This window comes from Physcomitrium patens, chromosome 18, assembly GCF_059467195.1.
Source record: "Physcomitrium patens ecotype Gransden chromosome 18, ASM5946719v1, whole genome shotgun sequence".
Lineage (NCBI taxonomy): Eukaryota > Viridiplantae > Streptophyta > Bryopsida > Funariales > Funariaceae > Physcomitrium > Physcomitrium patens.
Genome location: NC_143427.1, coordinates 7,390,307 through 7,412,889, shown reverse-complemented (window position 1 = coordinate 7,412,889; position 22,583 = coordinate 7,390,307). Strand labels below are relative to the sequence as shown.

Genomic DNA, 22,583 nt, shown 5'->3' with positions numbered 1-22,583 from the left:
CAAAACAACCTGAAACTTCTAGAAGGTAATTTGAACCACTAAAAATATTTTAAAAATCAACATAAAAAAAAAAAAAAAAAAAAAAAAAAAAAAAAATCGTACATTCAAATTCCAATTATAAAAGCTCAACCATGACTAATCAGTTCCTTGCATTGAGAAAATCCTTTTTGTTTCACAACCAAACAAACAAACAAACAAAAATCCCTCAAGTACAACATATTAACAAATCAACATTCACTGAACATATCAACAAACCAACAATCTACAATCAATAAGATTCACTGAACATATCAACAAATACAATCTATCCATATTACTCTTTCAAGAAGAGAAGAAAAGCTTACCATGAAAATGGACAAGTGCAGTGAAAGGGGGGCTGGTCATGGGCATGCAAGTTTATTGCTTTAAGCAGACTCCTGTTGATGCGGTTGGTGCACAGACTTGCTGCCAAAGCGCGGTAAGAATGATAAACAAGTGCTTCATAGTGTTACAATCGATCTCTTGCCCAGAACTTTGCTGAGGTGAAGCATGAGAGCAGCTTTAGAACAAGCAGCATTGCAGCAAACAGTGACTGAAGAATTGTGAGGGTGTGTGTTTATGGAAAAATGCGCGTGTGCAATGAATGAATGGAGTTGAATCTGCGTGAGACCTGAACTGTGTGTGTATAGTTTCGCTGGATCCTGATCTAGGTGAAGTCGACGTGGTCTTCCTCACGCGACCCACATGTCAGATTTCTCTCCTAGGCAGTGCTGTTATCTCTCCAATCCTGCACTAGTTAGTGACCCACATTGTTGTTGGCTCGGTATCTGGATTCAGTTGGCAGCGCGACAATCCGATCTGGAGCATGCACTCCACTGGTCTCAATGCCGGAGCTGGATTGCAGCACATGATCGGCGTGGTGGAGGATGACCGATTCCTCTTCTCGTGAGCTCGACGTATTCGGTTCAGCAACACGGAGTCATGATCAGGCAGGTTCAGGTCAAGGATGAGTCTCTCACAAGCTATTTCCAAAGAGAGGAATCCAATTCTGTATACATCTGACTTTTCCTGGCTGTGATAGCTACGGAGCCAAGTTGCGGATGGCGCAGGATAAGGCGTTCGGTTTTCGAGATCTTTCTGTGGTTGAACAGGCACGATGGGTCAAAATTGATCGACGTGTTTTGAAGTCTAGGTGCCGCATCACACTACAGACCTTGATGTTCCTGCTCAGCACGCACCTGTCCGCAGGGCCGTACTCAACAATCGCAAACGGCCATGCGTACATTCCTGGGCACTGTGTCCCAGCATTACCCATCAACGCGTACGCAAGCTATTGCTCTCCCTATCCTTTGTCAATGCAGGCGGTGGGCTCTGTCACTCCTGCCACGATCATCTGCCCCAAATTCCATGCCAACAGCACAGGCGCAAGCTACGACTAATCCCAGCGACTAGAGCTACTCGGACATGTCGCGCAACGTGACGAAGTTCGACTTGATCGGCGGTCTTAAAATTCGTCAGAGCTGAAGCAAATACTGACTGCAGAAAAACTAGATATAAGTTCTAGTAGAGCTTCTCGAAGTTGTCTAAATCAACGTTGATGCTTACAATCCTGAGTTGTATGTCCGAAAAACTTACCGTTCTCAGGCATGCCAACTGGTTATGAAAGCGACTTCTGAAAACTACTTTTAAGAAGACAGGTCTTGATAAATGCAACATCGTCTTGATAAGAACATAGCACACAATTGACCTCTTCAAATCTCACATCCACCTAAACATCACTCACACCAACTGAACCGTAAATTCGAAAGCATTTCGTATTGAGAAGAGCTTGACCTTCAGTCTCTGCATGCTTTCGGCCAGATCACAGTTCAAATAAAGTTCACTAAATTCGGGATTACCGCAAAAATAGAACTGCCTCTGGTTTGAGCCCCTCTTTCTTCTCCATCATGATTCAAAACGTGCGCAACCAGTGCCCACACAGCCACAAGGAACTTCAAAATCAAACCAGTCAATTGCCCACCAACTCACTAAATGCATTCTGAGCCATTCCGGAAGCGCCCCTTTCCTCTGTCAACACGGGGAATCTTCAGCTGCCTTCACTGGCACATGGGAAAGAACTCATTCATACCAAATAACCGTTCTGTCGCATTCGTACAGGCTCTGGCTTGTCAGGCACAGAATTGAATATTCTACCAGCCTAGTAGAGATAGGAGATCAGTGTAGTAGGGCTCTCGACACACTCGCATCAATTCCCTAACAAATCTCTGTGCCCCAAAGTATACCGCTGTCCGTTTCCAGCAACGGCAGCAAGTTGACAAATGGGGCGGTTTCTTTTAGAATCAACTTGCCCAGAATTATTGTTATATATGTATTGTGGTTTGCGGGGGTGGATCGATCATCTGACGGTCTACTAAAGTAAGCGGATACATCATACTTCACACCATATAAATGAAAATAAAAATGGCTAGGCAAGTTGCAATCTGGAAAACAAACAATCAGGTTGCTCAACTTCAGGGAGTGATGTGAACCAACCAACTTACTGGTTTCGTTTAGAACATGATGCGGGCGCTGAAAAGTCATCAAACTCATTGGAAATTGTTGCAGGAATATGAGGTGACGGGTCCCGAGAACAAGTCTTTCAGGCTGTGGAAAAAGGCAACATGGAGTCAACTGAGTAGACCCATTTGACGACCTTTTCTTCGCGTAGGTTGGCAAAATGTGTGCATGAGTGCATCCCATCAGCACTTTGAGCAACTGCGCAATTATTTTATTTTTTTGTTTTGTTTTTTGATTTTTGTCAATATGGTATGGACCCTTTCGTTGATGGATGTGAACAAACGGTAAAGGGGAGGAAAGAAGAAATAAAATGAAATTAGACCAACAACAGAAACAACAATTCTTTTAATCACGTCTCTTTCATGTTGTGCGCCTCAAATGTCCCGAGTTTACTTGAATAATAAGTATTGGTTCGTGTGAGATTTGCATAATTAGGAGATGGTGCTTTGATTTTGTTTTTGTACATAAATATTCTTTTGCAAAGGGTTCACATAATCTAGTAATCGACTATTTTGTGATAATAACTAAATGGGAATTCGAAAAAAAATATATATTGTATTTAGTGATCATTATTGTTCTGATTTGAGATTATTTTATTTTATTTTATTTTTCTTTTTTAATACCCAACTCTTGGTCCTTGTTAAAAGAACAGCTACATACATGTACAACTTTCACTTAGAATTTTCTCGCCACATAAAAGAAAAATCATATGATTTTTTAAATTTAAATTTATTTATTAATTTATTTATTGTCATAGACGGATTTTTCATTCTAATTCAAAAATTCTACTTACACAAACTATTAAGCTACTTTTAAAAATAAATACTTAATTCATCTTTTTTATTTGTAAAATGGCTTCATAAAAATATCAAATATATTTATTAAAGCTATGGAAATAAAAATACTAATTGATTTTTAATAAAAAAAAGGTATATTTAAAAAATATATATATAATTGAGTAATATTTAAGATAACTTTTGAGGTTTATCAATGTTCATTTTGCAACATGATTTTCTTTACACGTACATTCAAAATGGTATAATTTTATACTTTAAAAGTTTCTTATATAATGAAGTCAAGTATGGTGGTGTCAACTTTTTTGTTGAGTTTATTACTAGCTTTTGACTTATAAACTTTCTTATATAACTACATTAGTTTTATAATAAAACTCATGTCCAAAATTAAATCATATTATGTAATAGTCACATCAAATTTCATGTATAATTGAAATTTATTTTTATTCCGTTTTTTTTGTTTTTTATTACTTGTTATATTTTTAAGAGATTGTAGAATGTCTAAGCAGTAGAACAACTTAGAGAATTGTTTTTAGAAAATAAAATTAAAACTGAAAACACATTACAAAATATATATATATATATATATATATATATAAGAGAATGTGAGAACTGATGATAATATATTATGTATATATATATATATATATATATATATATATATACATATACATACTTATTTCATATTGTACATCTTATTGTTTTTAAAGAAAATGTGTCTTTCTTGAAAGATTTATATATATGACTACACCACAAGAGATGTATCTTTTGTTGTATAGAAAATTTAAATTAATCCTATGGTGTTGTCTATGAGTGTATTCTATGAAAGTGTAAAACTAGCCTAAATCTCTTACAGTTTTTTTATTTATTTATTTTTATATCTTTTTCTATCCATTTCTCCTATCTTACCACCTTTTTCATTGTCAAAGAAGGAGATGCTTCCAAATAAATAGAATACAAGAACATTAATATTGCCTAATGAAAGTTAAACACTAATATAAACAAGCGACACTTTTGGTAAAGAAACAATTAACTCTACAAGATGGTTTGAGAGACACCACCCAAAATATGTATATATATATATATATATATATATATATATAAATATATCTTCATTTTGTACCCTTAAAATCATCATCTCTCTCACTTGGAAATTCTTGTAAGAGTGGAAGATGCACTTTTACCACACATTACCCCTTTGTTGCTAATTTCTCAAACAATTTTCCACCCATCCATTTGCTTCATCTCATATCCATTTATTAAATGTAACAAGGTTACTCCTCCTTTATGCTTTTGGAGTAAAAATCGTGAAAAAAAGTAAATTCAACATCCTCACCCTCCTCCACCAACTTCAATTCCAACGCCCACAAAAGGCTTCTTCGTCGACGAGCTTCTCCTCGCGTCGTGAATCTCGCCGCACGCAGCTTCGCTCGTCGTCGGCGGTCACTTGGGTGGCGATGACCTCGTTGCTCGCCAACGAGGAGTTGAAATCCGCGATGGTTCGTTGCAATGGGCAACGCCGATCTCCCACTCACTCACACTCGTTCTGAAGGCTGGCGGATCGTAGAGCTGACCGCAGGAGATCCGGATTGCCTCTCTGAGCGATCGGCAATCTGCGGCCATGTCTGCACTGCCGCAGCTGCTGCTGCTGCATCGTCGAGTTCCCGGATCATCCGCTTGTCGATAGGGGGTTTGCGGTGGCTGCAGAAGAGGAAGAGGAGGAGGATGAAATAGTAAGAACTGCCAATCCAGCAGGGCTTATCTTTCCGTGTGCATTAGTGGTACCACCAAAGAGATGGAATCCCCTCGTGCCTGTTCTCGCCATTTCTATTGCTAGGGTCATTACAGCTCACAAGTCAAGCACGTGGACTTCCATGCCATGTTCTCCGCATGCTCACATCACCCCGCCCCCTCGTCCCAGGAAATTAATTAAACCGATATTCGATCTCTAGCCCCAGTGATCTTCGCTTCAACGAAGACGAGACTAGTTGATATACGCTGAGATTGATTTTTAACGAACGAAGCTGCTGGAATATTGATGAATGTTACGCATAATTTGTTGACTGTGACACTTCGTTGTTGTTGTTGTTGTTGGTGGTGGTGGTGGTAGTGTTGTTTTTATTGTGACGCGTGAAGTTTTTTATTTTATGCGTAGTCTAAAGACAACATTTACGAGCATGCTCGCCTTAAAGATAAGGTTTGATTCACTGAAAGCTTGTTCTGTAATAAATAGACGTGGATAATGTACTTTTTTCTCCCTTTTTCTACTCTAGTTCTATATATTTATTTTTGTTTTCCCCGTTACTGATTTTGTTTAAGTCAAGATTCTAACACAAACCGGTGGATAAAGTTGGGTGAAACTCTAGGGAAAGTTCGATTACTTAACAAGTTGATAAGCATTTAGTGTTATAACTAAGTTCATTGATCAAGTTATTCCGATGGCAAACTACGTCAGTAGTTTGGCACAATGATCAGCAATTCGTTTGTACACAGGAAGCCTTCCTGAACGTTACTTAGTATAAACATTTTTTTTGTTTCGTACAATAATTCCCTTACAAGTCGATGATTTCGTCCAAATAGCGACAGGGTTGGGATCATCGTCGACGTGGGAGGTAGACCGGGACTGGATGTATATCGGACCTGTTTAAATCGTCTGCATTGAAAGGACAATTCCGTAGCGCAACTGGCATTAGTATACTTCTGACGAGCCAGGGATTCCTCCCTTTAAGGGTCCTGGTGGTGGCAGTGTCGGTTTTGATCGTTGACCTGTCCAAAGATCTTCCCCTTCCTGGCCAAGTGGCAAAATGAGGGTTGATCGACGCCGTTCTTGGCAGCTGTCCCACATCTTACGTCCAACGAAGCAAGTTATGCGGGCCAGGTTATAGAAAGTGTTCGGATCTGACCTGAAGATGCTATCCTTCTACCCCTGCTGTGCTGCGTACTAAATTCCTGCATTAGTCTGCATCCCGTCCAGCGCAAATGGTTTAGTCGGCCACCACCATTATTTATAGGATGCAATTGCGAATGCGTTGTAGATATCTTCATAGCTTGTGGTGTAGGGTTTGTCTGCTTACGGCTTCCAGCACAGGGAACAATCAACGGGGGCGGAGTTGAAAGGCGCCAGGAACTGCTGGTTTGGGGGATGTGGTGGATGTGATCTCAGTTGCTAGATTGCTGAAGAAGGTGTGGAGCTGGGTTTTATTGTACCTCATCGGGAGTGCCTCCCCGGAGAACAGTAGTTTCGTGGTTGCTTGAAAGCTGATCTTGAGCAGGCACTGGTTCAAATTGAGTGTTTGTGAGAGAGAGAGAGAGAGAGAGAGAGAGAGTGGAAGGGTTTCGGCGAAGGATATTGGAGTTTGGGGTTCGTTTGTATTCTGTCTTGCCGGCGGAGGATGGTTCTAGTCAAACGTCCGAATCCGGATACGTAGCCAATGCTCTTGGACGATTTTCTCAGTTGGTTGTGACGAAAGAACACACACGTAGAGAAGGATTGTGTTGGTGCAAGGAGACCCGAAATGGCTGGCCACATTCCGAAGTTTGGAGATGCAAACCACGGCAACTACTCGGAAGTGTTCGGTGCACCAACCCGGCTAATCGGGAGAAATGGGTCAGGGGACGTAGCAAAAGGGTTGAACAATCAGGGGGGAAATTCCAGAGGGGGTGCCCCTGCTGGCCGCGGTGATTTACCAGGGCAGGAAAAAGATGCTTCAGCGGACTCTCGGATGAGACGGGGAGGGCCAGGTTCGAGTGAAGGATCAGGCAATCTTCGTAGTGCAGGAGGCTCCGGGTCGTACGAGAAAGAGGTTCCCCCGAGGCGGCAAGGTTCTGGAGGAAAGCAAGGTTCTAGTGAGAGAGAGGGTCAAGGACTTCGAAAATCTCAAGACAATATTTTAGGATCCGGCAGGCCGCGTCAAGTGGTGGGTCGCGGAGCTCCAGGAAGAATCAACGATTCATCCTCCAAAGGTGGGCGCACTCCGAGACGGGATGACGACTATGCAGGCGCTGGCCACCTTCCCAAGTTCGGCGACTGGGATGATAACGCAGGCGACAGCAACTACACAATGATGTTCCAGGCTGCTGCTGAGGATCGCAGAGGGGTCCCTGCGAGCCATTCCAGACCGGAAGGTGAACAAAGAGGGGGTCACTACAAACCCAATAACTCCAAAAAGACTGCCTCATCATGCTGGTGCTTTGGTGCATAGTTTTAGCTGTCAATCCATCAACTACTTCTAGGTTAATCCGACACTACATGTTTACAGCACTAGGCCTAGTTCTGATTCACGATACCCCAATGTAGCTCATCCTTCCAGACACTGTATCACTTCGCTGTGTATTTTTTTTCTAGTCCGCTTCGTAACGATTCAAGCGCCTGTTCTTTGCATTCGTTTTTTAAAGTGAATTGAGCTCACTGTAAAACAATCACAGGTTGGTATGGATCAAATTTTCTCTCTCCAGAACTGATGTTGATCATGAGGTTATGCTTTGAGCACTGTCGATATTATTCTACAGGTTTGGAACAGATTCAGATGAGGCTTATCCGAAGAATTTGACTCGGTAGTAAATTGGAATGATCAGGTTTCACATTGCACTTCGGAAGATAGACCTGGTGTCATGAATTTGACCTTAGAGCTCACTGTAATTCGTCACAGTTTTTTTCTCGGACGATTTTTCCACCCTTTAGTCTTGTTATAGTAGTAATCCAACTTTCATTGTCTCTGCAAAGTTAAATCTGTGCATTAAACTGTGCAACCAAGTGAACTTATTTGATGTCTAGGGGTTTGATTTTGTTGAGTGTTTGTTTACCTTATTGGTAGGTATTCTTTCACATGAGTATCATTTCTGTGTACAGGAGACGTTATCTAAATGTAGGATGTATGCTGCTTGGAAAGCTTTTAGAACATCCAGTCTCTTCAGAGGAAAAAAGAAGTAGAGAATCGCTCTTCTGGGAATTTATTTTTCAACGAAATGCAGCAGAGGTTGAAAGCTAATGCTTGCATAGCATATTCAATGGCTTTCTCTATCAGTCACAACTTTACCATCAGTGGCGTGTCAGTATCTTCAAATATCATTACTCATGCACACATAACCTGACAAATTCAAAGAGTAAGCTGTGAGAAGGGTAAGAGGACGAGATGGTTCCAGCAGTATTTCGGTGTTTGCACGTTGTTTCCATGGGCTAATATTGTCTGAATGGTTTTTTTTATAGTAACTCACACTTTCAACGCACCTGTTTGGATCTAGTGCCGGCACTAAAAATACATAAACAGATACTTTCGCAGTGTAGAACTGCACGTGTTCGATTTAACATTCAGCATCATCCTGGCTTAGCGGATAGGTTGACATGGTTCGTTTAGCAACTTCTTTCTGGGTCGAATGTCAAAAATGAGTAGTTTCGATGGCCATTGAAAGTTGGCAATTCCCTTGACGTTCATCTTCAAATCTCGTACACTCAGGTAGTCCCCTTCGGCATCCCTCAAGGACTGTCACCCAATCCGTCCCAGATTTTAAAAAGTTTAATGTAAAGATGTGAGTTACATCCATTGTTTAATGTAAAGATGTGAGTTACATCCATTGTTTAATGTAAAGATGTGAGTTACATCCATTGTTTAATGTAAAGATGTGAGTTACATCCATTGTTTAATGTAAAGATGTGAGTTACATCCATTGTTTAATGTAAAGATGTGAGTTACATCCATTGTTTAATGTAAAGATGTGAGTTACATCCATTGTTTAATGTAAAGATGTGAGTTTCATCCATTGTTTAATGTAAAGATGACGAGTTAATGACGTAGTCCAATTTCCGTGATTTGCATAAATATGAATTTTGACGGTATCACTTGCCAACATCTTCTAAGTGGCATGCATGTCCTAAACTATATGGTATTGCAATTAGCAGTATGGAACACCCGATTCCAAACATTGATCAACAAAGATTTGCTAGGATAACGTTCAAGATACGGTGGATTTCCACGACGAGGTGCACATGGACAATTGCAACCATGAAGGTCTTTAGGTTCATTGTAATTTGGTATTTCCTGTTTGTCTACGTATTCATGTCTAATAACTCCCTCAACATTTATGTTTTCTGGCTCCACAATCTGGGCAGCCTTGGTCCTCCGCCGATCCGAAAGCATTGTTAATGCAGCGTACTTCAATGAATTTAGATTTAGCAGTGTCAACCTGTTCTCAATGTGACAGCCCCAGTCCATGAATGTCACAATACCGTGATGAGTTAAGGACGCAAATAAGTCGCTCTAACTTCGAGATACTTGCTCAACTCAAGAATTATATTAAGAACCTAAATTCATCAAGATCTCTACACGTTAACTGGTTATGCAAATATCCGGCTTCGAGTTACAACTGCATCCTTAACACTTGTGAAGGACAATTTCAGCCAAAGTCTGACTTTTCAATTGAACCTTCGACATATTTGAAGACGTTTGTAGCGTTACTCACTAGAAATAGGTATAAGGGATGGTTGTTGACACAGTTGGAAGCATGTCCGGGAAGTCTAACCATGACAAACAACACCAGAATGGCTGGCGTGGTCATACGCAAGGACATCCAACGCCATGACGAACTTTATGAATGATTCGTCCAAGACGTAGTCCGCCTGTTTCCAGCTTAATAGTGGTTGATGAGAATCATCGCTACCACTCCAATTGGTGCTGGAAGGTTGGGCAGTAGAAGAGATTGGCACCGAATCGCACTGCCCTCTTCATCGACCAATACGATGACGCGATTTGGTCTCCTACCAATCCCTTATTTTCTCCAAACAACATACAAACTCAAGTCAGGGATAAGCGGTAATCATTTTATAAACCGAAGGCAAAAACATGTTCGTTAGTTTCTTTTTCTCAATTACAACATATTGATAAGGGTCACTTCCCTTGTTTGGGGTCTGCGATACTATAATCTGTATATAGGTAAAGTCGGCCCTGCTATTAATGGCAGTGATCAATAAGCTTAGTGTGGTAGTACTTCAGATGATTCCACCCCAATTTAGAATCAGAGCAGTAGGCTCACTCGCGCATGTTTAATCGCAGGGCAGAATGAATTACATGTAAGAGCTGATTTCAGCGACCCTAACTCTGTCTGGAATCCACTGCACATGGCCGTAAATACTCAATAAGATGATTCTCTCCTGCAAGAATCCCTTGCCAACTGAACCTCGAGTCCTACAATTGGAGAATTCGAAACTTAATGTTTGAGATTTGTAGTCCCTGAAGTTTGCTGCAAAGGAAGCTAATTGGTCCATAACGAAATTACCCGCTGTCGAAGGCAGTCATTAATTTCACTGTATACGTGCAGTCGGGAAAAGGACTTGAGTAATCGGGTTGGATTGCGTACAGATTAAGCTCTAACGAGTCGATTTTGCAGTCATGGTTAAGTAGCCACACAACCGGAAGTGGAAAGTCCATTTAAGGACCATGCTGAACTCAACTGAAATGACGTTCTGCTCACAAAACACACTCTGAGAAAGGTGAAGATGATTCCAGTCTTGTCCATGGAGCTCGTGCCCTCCAGAAAAGAATCGTTGCAGAGATGCCATGCCTAATAAGATACACAGTCCGGATAGTTTAAAAATCAATAAAGCAGGCAATTATCTTGTTCTACACACCATCAGAATCTGGGGGGTGAAAGGGAAGATAATCGAGGCGATAGCTTGTAAAGAATGCGCTCAAAATGCCCCGTTAGATATGTACCTGCATCTTGCATCCAAGCTTATTAAAACAGCACGCAATCGATTGTCAACCAAACATTATATCTGCATAATTCACTCCAATCAGGAATTCGACACACCAATAATGCGACTCACCTAGTTTCGGACATATTATACTGAGGAGAACTACCTGGCATTGCGAACAAAGAATAAAACCAACTTTTAACCCAAGAAAATCTCTTCCTCCTCTGTCTTGCCATAGAACCTGGGGTCATCAATTTTTTCCTCAAGATAAATTCTGGGACATTATTAGGGCCTTCCAGCGGAAAAGTGGCAAAAACCAAAACTACAAAGTCATGAGGGTCATAACAAATGCGTGTGAACTCACCTCAGACAACAATGACATATCTCCAGATAGTCCAGAAGCAGCATTTCGGGAGTAGTGTGCACAACGAGCCACTGCAACTACAAGAAGACGAAAACTCATCAAACCTATTGTCTCTGTTCCTGATCCCTCCTCCCGAACACGCTTTTGAGGATCGACCCAGCAATTGCATTCTAAATCAACACATTTCTTGTACTTGTGGTGAGCTCAATAAAAATAAAAACATTAAAAAAATCAGATATTATGATATATTTTTATTTAAAGTATTTCAATTAGTTTGACAAATATTAGAATGGGAATCGACAAATGTTTTGAGATTTTTTTAATACATAAAAAGTTTACAGAAAGTCAACTTGTTTATTAGAAGGATTTTTTCAAGGAGAGCAAAAAAATATGATTTAAGTGCAATAGTAGCGAGAGATTAGGATGATAAAATCCCTATATGAATGAAACATGTGAGGGTAAATCTTACTTATAGGATTTGCAAGTAAAAACAATTTGAGGTGGATCTCATTTTGAACAATCTAATTCTCTATTGGGTGTTTCATACTTGAACATGATTTTTACTTTTACCACATTTTTTTTATAGCTTTTACTTTTATGGATCATGAGCTCATATATATATATATATATATATATATATAAATACTGTAAATGAATTTGTGTTTATATTTATTTATCTTTGTAAAATTCTTTCATTTTTGTAAATACAAATAAATATAAACACAACTATCTTTTTAAAATACTAAAGTTGATATTGTGATTTTAATGCATAATAAATTATTAGATAACTAAAATTTAATACTAATAATTGTTATTGAATGTGTTTACTAGTGTATGATATTTGAAAAAACATGTCTGTTTTTAAATTTTTACGAAAATCTATTTTAAAAGAATTTTTCAGTACCTGCCAAAATTTAAATGTTTATCAAATTTGAATATTTAGTACCTACCAAAATTTGAACTGTACTTTTGTCCTCTTAACTACTGCTAAGATGTGTGTGCTCACATCCATCTCCTCCTTTCATAGTTTACTATCCACTCTTGTAAACTTGCTCTCAATTCCAGCATCATACAATGGGTTAGGTCTCATGAGGTCTAAATACATTTGATTTTGTAGTTTTGGCTTCATTTTGTTGATGATCTCTTTCATGAGGAAGGGGTGAATGAAGAGGACTAGCAAGAAAACTAGAGTCAGGTCCTGTCTGTGTGCTAAATGGATCCACACCACACAAACACACACAGACACACACTCAGAAAGAGAGAGACATACACAGAGAGAGAGAGAGTCCTCCACCTTTTTATCATGAGAATATGAATGCAGTTGTACCTCATCTCAGTCTCTGTTTCACTATGCAAAGGCACTCCATGCATGGTAGTCCTCTTTACGTTAACCAAGAAAACACCAACCAACTCTGTACCCTCTCATGTGCAGCCTTTGCAGAGAGGGCATTGGCCATTTGCTCAATGGGGTTATTATCTTACTTTTAACCAATAATTAGCTGTTGACCAATGTCCCTGTTTGTGACCATTTCCATCTCTTTCTCTGAAAACTTGTACAAAAATCTTATTCACATGAGATCTTGAGAAAGTGAGTTTAGATGTTGTCCCTTGCAGTTTTGGGGTCAAAGCTGTGTGGAGTTTACCATTACTACTTTTGTGTGTGTGTGTTTTTATGTGTGTGTGTGTATATATATATATATATATATATATTCCTTTTCTTCCTGATCTTTTTAAAAAGAGAATAGGGAGATTGAGGTTGAAACAGTAACCCTAACCTTGGACTTAAAAGGTGTGAAGGTGGAGGTGAAGGCCTGGTACTGTAGCTGGCTAATGAAAAGGAATGAAAAGCAAGAATAAGTTGATTTTTTTCCCATGCTTGAAAACAGAAAGGAATTGTACAGTTTATCTATGCTGTTGCAAGAACAATGAAAATTTCCACAATGCCATCCCAAGGACAGAGAGCCCGAGAATTATGATAAATTAAAATGAATGAATAAAGTTGATGAATTTGGGGACTCAATTGATGACTACATATATATATATATATATATATATATATTTATTTATTGCTCTCTATGATTTCAAGCTTAAAATTCATCGTGATGAAAACGGAAATATTTTACCGTTTCTGGAATTGGTTAGCTTGTGTGAAATCGTTTTCGTAGAAAAGCGAATGATTCGAGTCATGCCAAGCTCAAAACAACCCAAAACATACACTAGCAACTTTGAATACACTAATTTCTTGCAATTTGTTGAGGATCACAGTGTGGCTTTACCCTTCAAGAAAAGATCTTGAGAATCTCTTCAAGTTCAAGTTCCTAGTACAATTTCAATCAAAAGGTTGAAGGACATTTTGGAAGGTTTCAATTAGCCAATCAAACCACACTCTTTGAATATCAAACATATACACAATTTTCAACTATTAATGTGTACAGTGTTCTTAGGTTCAAGCAAATGCCAGAGATGTGCTTATGTGATAGATTCATTGCTTCATTGTGCAGATCTGGAGGTGTTGAATTACATCACTCGGACACCCTTTAGCTGGTTGATCCTTTACTCATCAACCCCTTTCTTTACAAATCCATGTTGTGTGAAAACGTTTCAATGGTCACAAAGCCCCTCGAAATTCGCAGATTCAAACTATGTGAAGAAAGACTACAGTTTCTCGGATAAACTAAACATCGGCAGGAAGAATGGTGAGATTTCATTGTCGTTCACGCCGAAGTGTCCGACGGCAGATTAGTGAGGCCCCGATGGACGAAGGCTTTGATTAATGAGAAGCATGAGTGGAGGTGCAGAATCTGGCAGACCCTGCCCTAAGAGGGACTAGAACCACAAAAAAGTATCGTGGTACGCCTCCACCTTGTGTCACTTTAAAACTCCGTGACTTTCCCCCAGTCTTGTCTCCAGTCTGTTTCTACACCTCTTAGTAGATCATTTCATCCCAGTAAATCACCAGTGCAAGTTTAGGCTTGATTGACGTGTTGTGTGGTGACCACTTCATGTTCACTTTTTTCCTTATGGTGGTTATAAATCCTGTCTGCGTTCCACAACTAGATTTGAAATCTGTACAGGTGCAAATGGGGCCTGGACTTGTGGGCGTTGGATTTGATGAGAATGAGTTGGGACCTGGGAACCATGATATGATGCTGATCAAATCCTACACAGAACCATGAAATGAAAGTCAATGAGATGGTGACCAGCGCCTGTCCATATCATCACACTCAACTTGCAACCGATGGCTAGAATTAGTCAGGTTCACTGCAACGGAATGGGCGATGGCATCTAGCCACACAAACAGCAACCCAAGCGGCAAGTGGGAACTCGAAAAACTTTTCGATACCAGATGAGACGAGATGAATGGGGCTTGAGCAAGATCAAGTGCCAACATGAGGTTTTTTCAAGCTTGCAGCAGAGGGACATCAAAATGAAGTTTAATCCTCGCGTTGAATGCCACGTGAATGTGTTGTCTTTAGCAACGGATTCAGCTGGAGCTGGGAGCTGAGTGTGATAGAGGTGAGTAAGGTGACAGGTAGAGTGACAGACGAGGTTTGAGGATCCGTGAGGGCCATGAGACACCCCCAGATGAAGCTCGGAGCGATGGATGCTGGTGCCATACCTTTTTTTTGTTTACCTCCTGTCTTCTGTGCGGTGCAAAAACGTGAAGCTGCAGTACTCACCGGGTTCACTCAGATAGCAGTCGTGAGCCCAATCTTGCGAAGTTTACTCATCATCCTCGAGCTTGTGCTTGTGGAGTAGGCACAGAAAAGAGGAATCGCTTACACATGGCAGTGGTTAAGTAAAACAGGGTTGAGTATGGCGTTTGGCATGTCTGATATGTTGTTCAATTTATGAAGGTTGACAACAGTCTCACATTCTTCCTGATGGTTGTGTCCCCTCATCCTGAGTCGTCTCGTTGTGGATGTCATGTACAGAAGCAGACAGAAGAGCGCAGAGGGGAATATGGGATCTAGAAGAGGAGGGAGTAGAGTGGCACCTGATGTGTGTGCAGGACAGGATGTGACTCTCTCCCGTGAGTGACCCAGTACAGTGAAGGATCGGTGGGTCAGTGAGTTTGCTAGAATCAGGGGCGGATATATCAAGTAAAAATTTGAAACTACGTGTTCCGAAAATGCACTTTATAATTTCTAAAATCCTTTTTAAGTTAACAATCAATAATCAGGCAATTTGAGTTATTATTGATTCCGTTTTAGATAAGGTAAAGGCCATCTTTTAAACGCAGACCTAACCAAACCAGATTAACACACGTTTCCAGAAATTTTGACTCACATCTAAACTGTCTCGGAAGAATTCTTCCTTTGAGGAGGTGCTGGAATGAATGATGCTCATCTGAGCTTCCAGGGATGCATTGCAGATTTGACAGCACAAGTGGACATAACGAGCAACGTACGCATTTCTAGAATCAGTTAACCTGCCCCGCTGGCATCTGTTGCCTTAATCAGCCGTCGCCCTCTGTAATTACTCATGTTAAAGAAGCAACTATCTTCTCTTATGTTTGCAAGACTAGTTTTTGACTCTCTTATGTTTGAAGGTAAGATGTACTCTACCCTTCAGAAAAAACTATTCTAACTTTCTGTCGCCACGCTGCCCAACCCTAGACTTTAGCTGAAATAGATGGAATGCCAGCAGACGCTTCGGGTAGTAGTTTATTCACGTCAGATGGTTGGAATCTGTGCAGTATACGCGTGATGGGGACCTTGCGAGATGAGAAACTTGGAAAATTTCAAAGCACACATTCGCAGACGCCTGTCGTGCTCTTGGGTTTCCTATTAATTATCGTAATTAACATTCCGGAAGTGTTGGGTGGCAAGTTTTCTAATGCTATGGGGCAAATCTCGCCGCATCGCCATTTGAATGGGATTCACGGATTCCCCAGAAAGGCTCTAAAACCTGATCAACACTACGAGAAAGGAGATCAGGGTGGGCAGGAGTTTTTTGAGGTATCAAAGCCGGTGTACATACCCTATGGAGCGAAGGAGGTCTGCAACCAAATCTTAGTCCAGCACAAGTTCGGCGATACAATCGATGACAGCGAAGTCATCCAAAAAGAGCTACGGAGGCGTTGCCGATGTGATCCTCCCAGTCGCCAAGGCGTCTCCTCTTAATGGTGGATACTGGTTCCAGCTACACAACGAAAGCGATGTGCAGAGCCGAGAGGTTCAAATACCACGGAATACATACAAAGCAGTGCTTGAGATCTGCGTCTCCTTCCATTGCTCTGATGAATTCTGGTACACCAACCCGCCCAATGAGTTCCTTGAAGCGAACAACGTCAGCGACCGAGTTGCAGGAAACGGCACCTTCCGAGAGGTGCTTGTGTCGGTAGATGGCCTCCTCGCAGGAGCCGTGTACCCATTTCCCGTATTCTACACGGGCGGCGCTGACTACTACTTCTGGCGGCCCATTTCCGGCATCGGCTCCTTTGTCCTACCTTCATACGACGTTGACATCACGCCATTTCTCGGTAAACTCGTCGACGGACTCAACCACACATTCAGTGCGACAGTCACAAATGCCCTTCCCTTCTGGCTCATCAACGCTAACCTGCACCTCTGGGTTAATCCGTCATTGCATGTCACCAAAGGTGAACTGGTAGAGCACTCCACCGTTGCTAGTCAATCTCATACCAAGTCAAGATTCCTAGGATTGGACGGGACGTTCCTCACAGATGCCTCGAGAGTGCTCTCATACCAAGGTTACCTGGAATCCTCGTTCGGCAACCTGACCACAAGTGCATTCTACTCGTCTCGCTTCTCGAACAAGCTCGTGTATACCGAAGGCGCCAGAGCCAGTGCGGTTCACCAGGATAGCAAGACGGAGGCAAAGATGGTCGTGAAATCAGACAAAAAGGACCTGGTTTACGATCGTCGCGCCACGAGCTTTCCCTTAAAGTTTTTCTACCGGGAGACCCAGCACGAAAATGGGACGGTGTTTGTGAAGGTGGATGTAAACCGTTCGTGGGATCAAGAGCAGCAGATGCAGTCCACGATTGGCGAGGGCGGGGGCTCGATTGTGGCGGCGTCATACTTCGTCACTATCGTAGTCTTCTTCACCAAAAGTGAAGAGAGAAGCGTCAGCTGAACTGGCAGCAGCCAAGGCTTGAAAATCACTGGGGGGATCACTGCATATCAAACTTGCATCGTCTTCACTTTTAAGCGAAGACCCTGGATCTTCACTCTGGGAGGAAATGCGACGGTTGTCACATTCCAAGGACAATGCTGCATATTCTCGACAACTGTTGTCGGGTAAGTCTGTGTTTACGCTTGGTGATTCACCGCCCTCGAAATCATATGTGAATTTTTTCTGAAGCTCCGCCTTTGAAGTTTGGAATCTAAAACTTCCAGTGGAAAAGCCATCCTTTTCATGATCGGCTGATCGTGAAGAGCCGTGATCATGCCTTTCCAGAGAAACGTTTCGGGGGCTGTTGGGCATGCTCGCAGATCGTGGGTGAGCTTTCAAATGGGTCATACCAAATTTGTCCATAGCATTTAAAAACCCCGTGCTAACTTCTGTAACAGCATTGGATAGCACGGTTTGAAATGGTGTCTGGCTGGTTGTAGCGGTTGCCTCAGATACTCTGATATCTCGATTCTCTGTACATGGTCGTGCTGAAACCTTTGGACTTCCTTCCTCCTCCTCTTCACTGTCTACAAGATTCTTCACATTAGAACTTGGCAGATGACTTAATTGTGACATCTACGGCTAGCCTGAAACGGTGGGTACAGCTAAAAGCACCTGAAAGCAATTAAACATCTATCTGGCTCAGTGAAGGATTAAATACCTCTGGCTTATCTATTGTCAAATGGTAGCATTTGCAATGCGAATAAACATGACCACCAGCAGAGGTTGTAGAGAGGAATATACTATCTACTAGTGGCACGATAAACAGATACCATGCTTTAGATTCGCCGATTTTTCTACTCAAAACCTGAACCAATCATGACCAAATGGAGGAAATACCTGTGAAGATGTTTGTCTCTCCATCTGTTGCTGTATCAGTGCATGAAAATGTTCAACCAGAGGTCATGCCTGGAGGCAAAGATGACCTGAAATTTAATGTCGCTGAATCTCCTGTGCTAGTTGCCTTCAAAACCGATAAATTAATGTCTTCCAATTCCAATTCAACTTGAAATCCTGCTGCCTCCTTCAGCCCCAGTATATTGGAAACTGGTTAACTGGAAGTGCGTTTCTAGCATGATACCGGGATGCTACTCTCGAAAATGGTAAAAAGAAAACCTTTGGTTAAATGTGGCATCAAAGTCTACGCCAAGGAAGAAAATTTACCTCGTTTCCATCAAGGTCATTTACTTGAAGAATTTGAAGAACAACATTTCCCTCCATCATGTTCGTATTCAACCAACTGCAATCAATAGAATCTAGTTGGTCAACATCTGAAACATTTTAAATTGAGATTAACGCACACGATCTCATGCTCTGAAACTTCAGCTTCAGGTGACATAGCAAACGACACCTGTTTCAACTCTTAAATCTAAATTTTGTAAATGAAGAAACTTAGGAGGATAGTCAATCACCATGAAAAATCAACATTCCAGTCTTGAATGTGAATTTTAAAATCTCCATCAACCGTAGCAGCATGTCCGCAGTCAGGCAGTTCAAACAAGAAAACTCTGCTCTTCAAAGCACTCAACCATACGTCTTCTGCCTGCACTAGTAACAAATACCCTAAAGATACGAAATCTCAACGGTACAGAATCATCTGCATTATATACACAAATTGAAAAGCGCGTAAACGGAAATTCCGATTGATCGCTGAACCAGGACATCTGTTTCATCTGTAAAGAGAATTATTGGAGGAGTGTAAGAGCGGAAAATGAAAGAACCAACATAGTCCTTGTCTCAGGATGCTTCTTGCTCGTGAACAACACACCTGGTCATTGTAACAGCTAATCCTGATCAATACCCTGGAACCTGAAAAAAATCTGCAACAATCAAAATCCGTTTCCCAAAAAAAAAAGCTATTGCGTTGAAACAAATACGCATTCAGTTCTGAAGTGACTGTTGCGCGGGTAAAGTCCTCCGTGGATGGAATTCTCGAGAGGGACTGCGTGTAGTGTACCGTCATGATCTGAAATTGTCACAGAAGGACGGATCCATGATGGGCAGTTGATCAATCGTATACTTCTCAAGGTACATCTGTGATGAAAATGAACCGCGTAGGTGTCAACAAGCAAACAAGAACAACGGAATAGTAGGAAAGTAAAAAATACATCGTAGCGGCATCAATATCCACATAAAGTGTGTATGCAAGCATAGGATCCACATGCTCTTTGCAGGATTGTACTAGTGAACCAGGTGAAAATGGTTCAGTTGTACACAGGAGGCTAGAAAGACAACCGTTTAGAGAAATCGGTGCGACAAAGTAGTTCAAGACTCCTCTACCGTGGAAAAGAACTACACCAACAACCAGAATACATACTTTGGTTTAAGCAAGTTAAGTGTATAACTGAATGATAAACAGTAGCAAAATTTGACTTGGAAATCATCATCTTGAAGTAAAAATGACTAAAACATACATGCCATGGTGAAATTACAAACTAATCCAGTGCCAATGTCACAAAACAAGTAAATGACAAAATGCTGCATTGGAGATGGAATTCATACTGCTTCACCACAACACAAAGAGATGAATATACTTTGAGATGGAAGAGGAGGCAGGATATCATTAGTCCAGTGTACGCCATCCCTCCCTTACAGAGGACCAGTACAATATTCTCTAGACCTGCTTTGAGCCAAGCATATGCAGCTTCACAAAATGCTGACATGAGTTGCAGAGGAAGGCAGTTATTTCTTTGAAAGGAAAACATGCCACCTACAATTCAAGTCCAAAACCTTAGCCATAAAATTGGACAATAAATGAACTCACTATATGGTCATTGATCCTATTCTTGGATTACTAGTTTGTGAAATGCAAATCAGGTGAGGGTCAGTTCCAATTACAGAACTGAAGTAGTATAACTATAGAAGTCATGTCGAAACTATGCCCACTCATTGAGAGGTCATACTTGACAGCACCTAAGCTAACCAACGTAACACTGAATCAAAAGTATGCACTAAGACAACTTCTGTGTCATGCCGTATTGGATAGAAAATGACCATAAATCTTATCATGAAGACGTGAAGTGTCGTACAGCTACTTCTAGCATAGATTGAAAAATTTAAAGAGAGAGATTAATTTTTATAGATCAAAAAGTGTAAAAGAGCATGGTTCTCCTATATAAAGCCATCATGCAAATAACCTGTTGAAAAGTAGCATAATATATAAAAATAATATGAAATGTTATGAGGGTTTGGATTGTAATTAAAAAAATATAAAAAAATAAAAATAAAAATAAAATAAAATACTTGTTTAATTTTTTTAAGTTTGTATTTTAAGTTTTGTAATTAAAGATAGAAGTTTTAAGTTTTATTGGTAAAGAATGTAGATGGGCTTTGATATAAAAGGTATAATATTTTGACTCCTTAACCATTGCATGTGAATAGATAAGACAAGTGATAGAGGACTTCATTTCCATTGTTGAAGATCATGCCCAATGAGCTTTAAGATGTTATCTAGGACTACATGTCAAGGACAAGAATTCAATGAAAGCAAATAAATAAGTGAAACTTTCTGAAAGAAGTATGAAAAAATAGAAATAAGGAAGTATGTATAATAAAATGAAACTAGAATGACTATTGCCAAAAAATAAGAAAACCATAGACTCTTGAAACTAGACTAGAAACAAGAAAAGAATTGACAAGAGTGAAGAAAGCTTTACTCTTGCCTCTATATATACTATCTACATAAGAGCTACATAGTGACATTCTATAGGACCTGCAAAACATGTTGACTTTGTACAACACATATTTTAACTTGTAAGGCAAGTTTTCTATATGGACGCCACATAGTTAGCTTATTTCATAAGTTATTAATATATGTAGCACATGATTAATTTTTTGACCAAGTTTTTAACCTACTAATCAACTATAAATACATGTAAAGTAAAAGCGGCATCTATAAAGCTTCTAAGAAGCTTCTCTAGAAGATATTATAAAATAAATCTATTTTTACTTCTACCTATTCATATCACTTAAATAAAAATTATAATAAATATATATCCATGATACCACATTGAGATTTGAAGAAACTTTAGGGCGGTCTATTCAAAAGAAGACAAACCATTTAAAGTTTAAAAGTTGGAATTTGTTAGTTTGTCTATAATAATTTATGAAATATTAAATTTTACTATATTATTATATATAGGTAGTAATTTTATTATATTATTATATATAGATATATTTATATATAGATATTAAATTTTACTATATTATAAAATATAAAATTTTATTATATTTTACTAGTTTATATTTAAATTATATAAGATTTAGATGTTTAGTATAGAGCTTTAAGAATAGATGGAAGCCTAAAGATAAAAATCTAAACTACTAGGAGGCTTATGGAGAGGGATGAAATGAAGGCATAGTTGGATGAAGGCAAAAGATAAAGATCTTTATCCCTATTGATCAAGGCCATGTCCAATGGGCATTCAGCAAGTTGTCCACAACCATAACAAGGGTTTTGGCAACTATAGAAGGAGCATTTGAAAATATAAAATAAGGATTGTAAGGTTTAGGATTTGGACTATAATTTTTGTAAAAATTTTAGAGGATTTGGAGTTAGGTTGATGAAATTATAGCCATTTGAAGTTAAGGTATCTTTTTAAGATATATTGTTACTATTTTGAGGATATGAGGGATTTTATGATAGATTTTAGAGATTAGGAGATACAACCACAAGGATGATTTTAAGATCTATATTTTTTATAATAGAATTTTTGTATTTAGAGTTTGTATGAAGAAGTTATAGAGCATTGAAGATAGCACATGTAATTTAGAGGTAGTAAGTGAATTGTTTTGTTGATAGTCTTGAGTTTTCAGATGAATTTTTGGCTCAAAATTTCCAAAATTATATGTTATTAAATTAAAAAGCTATATATTAAAATTTTATGGTATTTAAATATTTATTTTGTGACATATAAAGAAATTTATACATAGGTATATATAAACAAGGGTTTGAAGCTACTATTAGGGTTTTGACAATATCTCAAGATCTGTAATGAATTAATAATTGAAATTTGTTTTAGTAGTTTTTAAAAGTACATTAGTACTTCATGTAAAATTTGGA

General features: G+C 39.7%; 2 protein-coding genes across 3 annotated transcripts; one reads left to right on the top strand and one right to left on the bottom strand.

Moving 5' to 3' along the window:
• Positions 1 to 15,537: 15,537 nt before the first annotated feature.
• Positions 15,538 to 20,121, bottom strand: LOC141046483 (uncharacterized). 2 transcript variants are annotated; one of them, XM_090244356.1, is made up of 6 exons: positions 20,056 to 20,121; positions 19,290 to 19,555; positions 18,934 to 19,064; positions 18,686 to 18,761; positions 18,362 to 18,545; positions 15,538 to 18,048 (listed from the first exon to the last, which is right to left on the bottom strand). In XM_090244356.1, exons 2-5 carry the CDS (start codon positions 19,482 to 19,484, stop codon positions 18,414 to 18,416), a joined length of 534 nt encoding a protein of 177 aa, XP_090100482.1. In that variant the 5' UTR covers positions 19,485 to 19,555; positions 20,056 to 20,121; the 3' UTR covers positions 15,538 to 18,048; positions 18,362 to 18,413. The 2 variants fall into 2 exon arrangements, with proteins under 2 accessions (XP_090100482.1, XP_090100483.1); XM_090244357.1 differs by having other exon boundaries at positions 15,538 to 18,044.
• On the top strand, positions 16,090 to 20,062 carry LOC112295205 (peptide-N4-(N-acetyl-beta-glucosaminyl)asparagine amidase A). Its single transcript, XM_090244264.1, has 5 exons — positions 16,090 to 16,321; positions 16,434 to 17,473; positions 17,746 to 17,848; positions 18,401 to 18,474; positions 19,764 to 20,062. Exons 1-5 carry the CDS (start codon positions 16,090 to 16,092, stop codon positions 19,863 to 19,865), a joined length of 1,551 nt encoding a protein of 516 aa, XP_090100390.1. The 3' UTR covers positions 19,866 to 20,062.
• Positions 20,122 to 22,583: the final 2,462 nt, after the last annotated feature.

What these genes read in the sequence shown, in the direction of transcription:
- LOC112295205 (XM_090244264.1), top strand. Translation starts at nt 16,090, where the DNA reads ATGGGGACCTTGCGAGATGAGAAACTTGGAAAATTTCAAAGCACACAT. An exon ending in CTACGAGAAAGGAGATCAGG is followed by an intron (nt 16,322 to 16,433) that starts GTGGGCAGGAGT and finishes AATCGATGACAG; the next exon opens with CGAAGTCATCCAAAAAGAGC. An exon ending in CCAAAAGTGAAGAGAGAAGC is followed by an intron (nt 17,474 to 17,745) that starts GTCAGCTGAACT and finishes TAAAACTTCCAG; the next exon opens with TGGAAAAGCCATCCTTTTCA.
- LOC141046483 (XM_090244356.1), bottom strand. Translation starts at nt 19,484, where the DNA reads ATGACGGTACACTACACGCAGTCCCTCTCGAGAATTCCATCCACGGAG. An exon ending in TGGAATGTTGATTTTTCATG is followed by an intron (nt 18,762 to 18,933) that starts GTGATTGACTAT and finishes TATTGATTGCAG; the next exon opens with TTGGTTGAATACGAACATGA. An exon ending in ATGACCTTGATGGAAACGAG is followed by an intron (nt 18,546 to 18,685) that starts GTAAATTTTCTT and finishes CTGGGGCTGAAG; the next exon opens with GAGGCAGCAGGATTTCAAGT.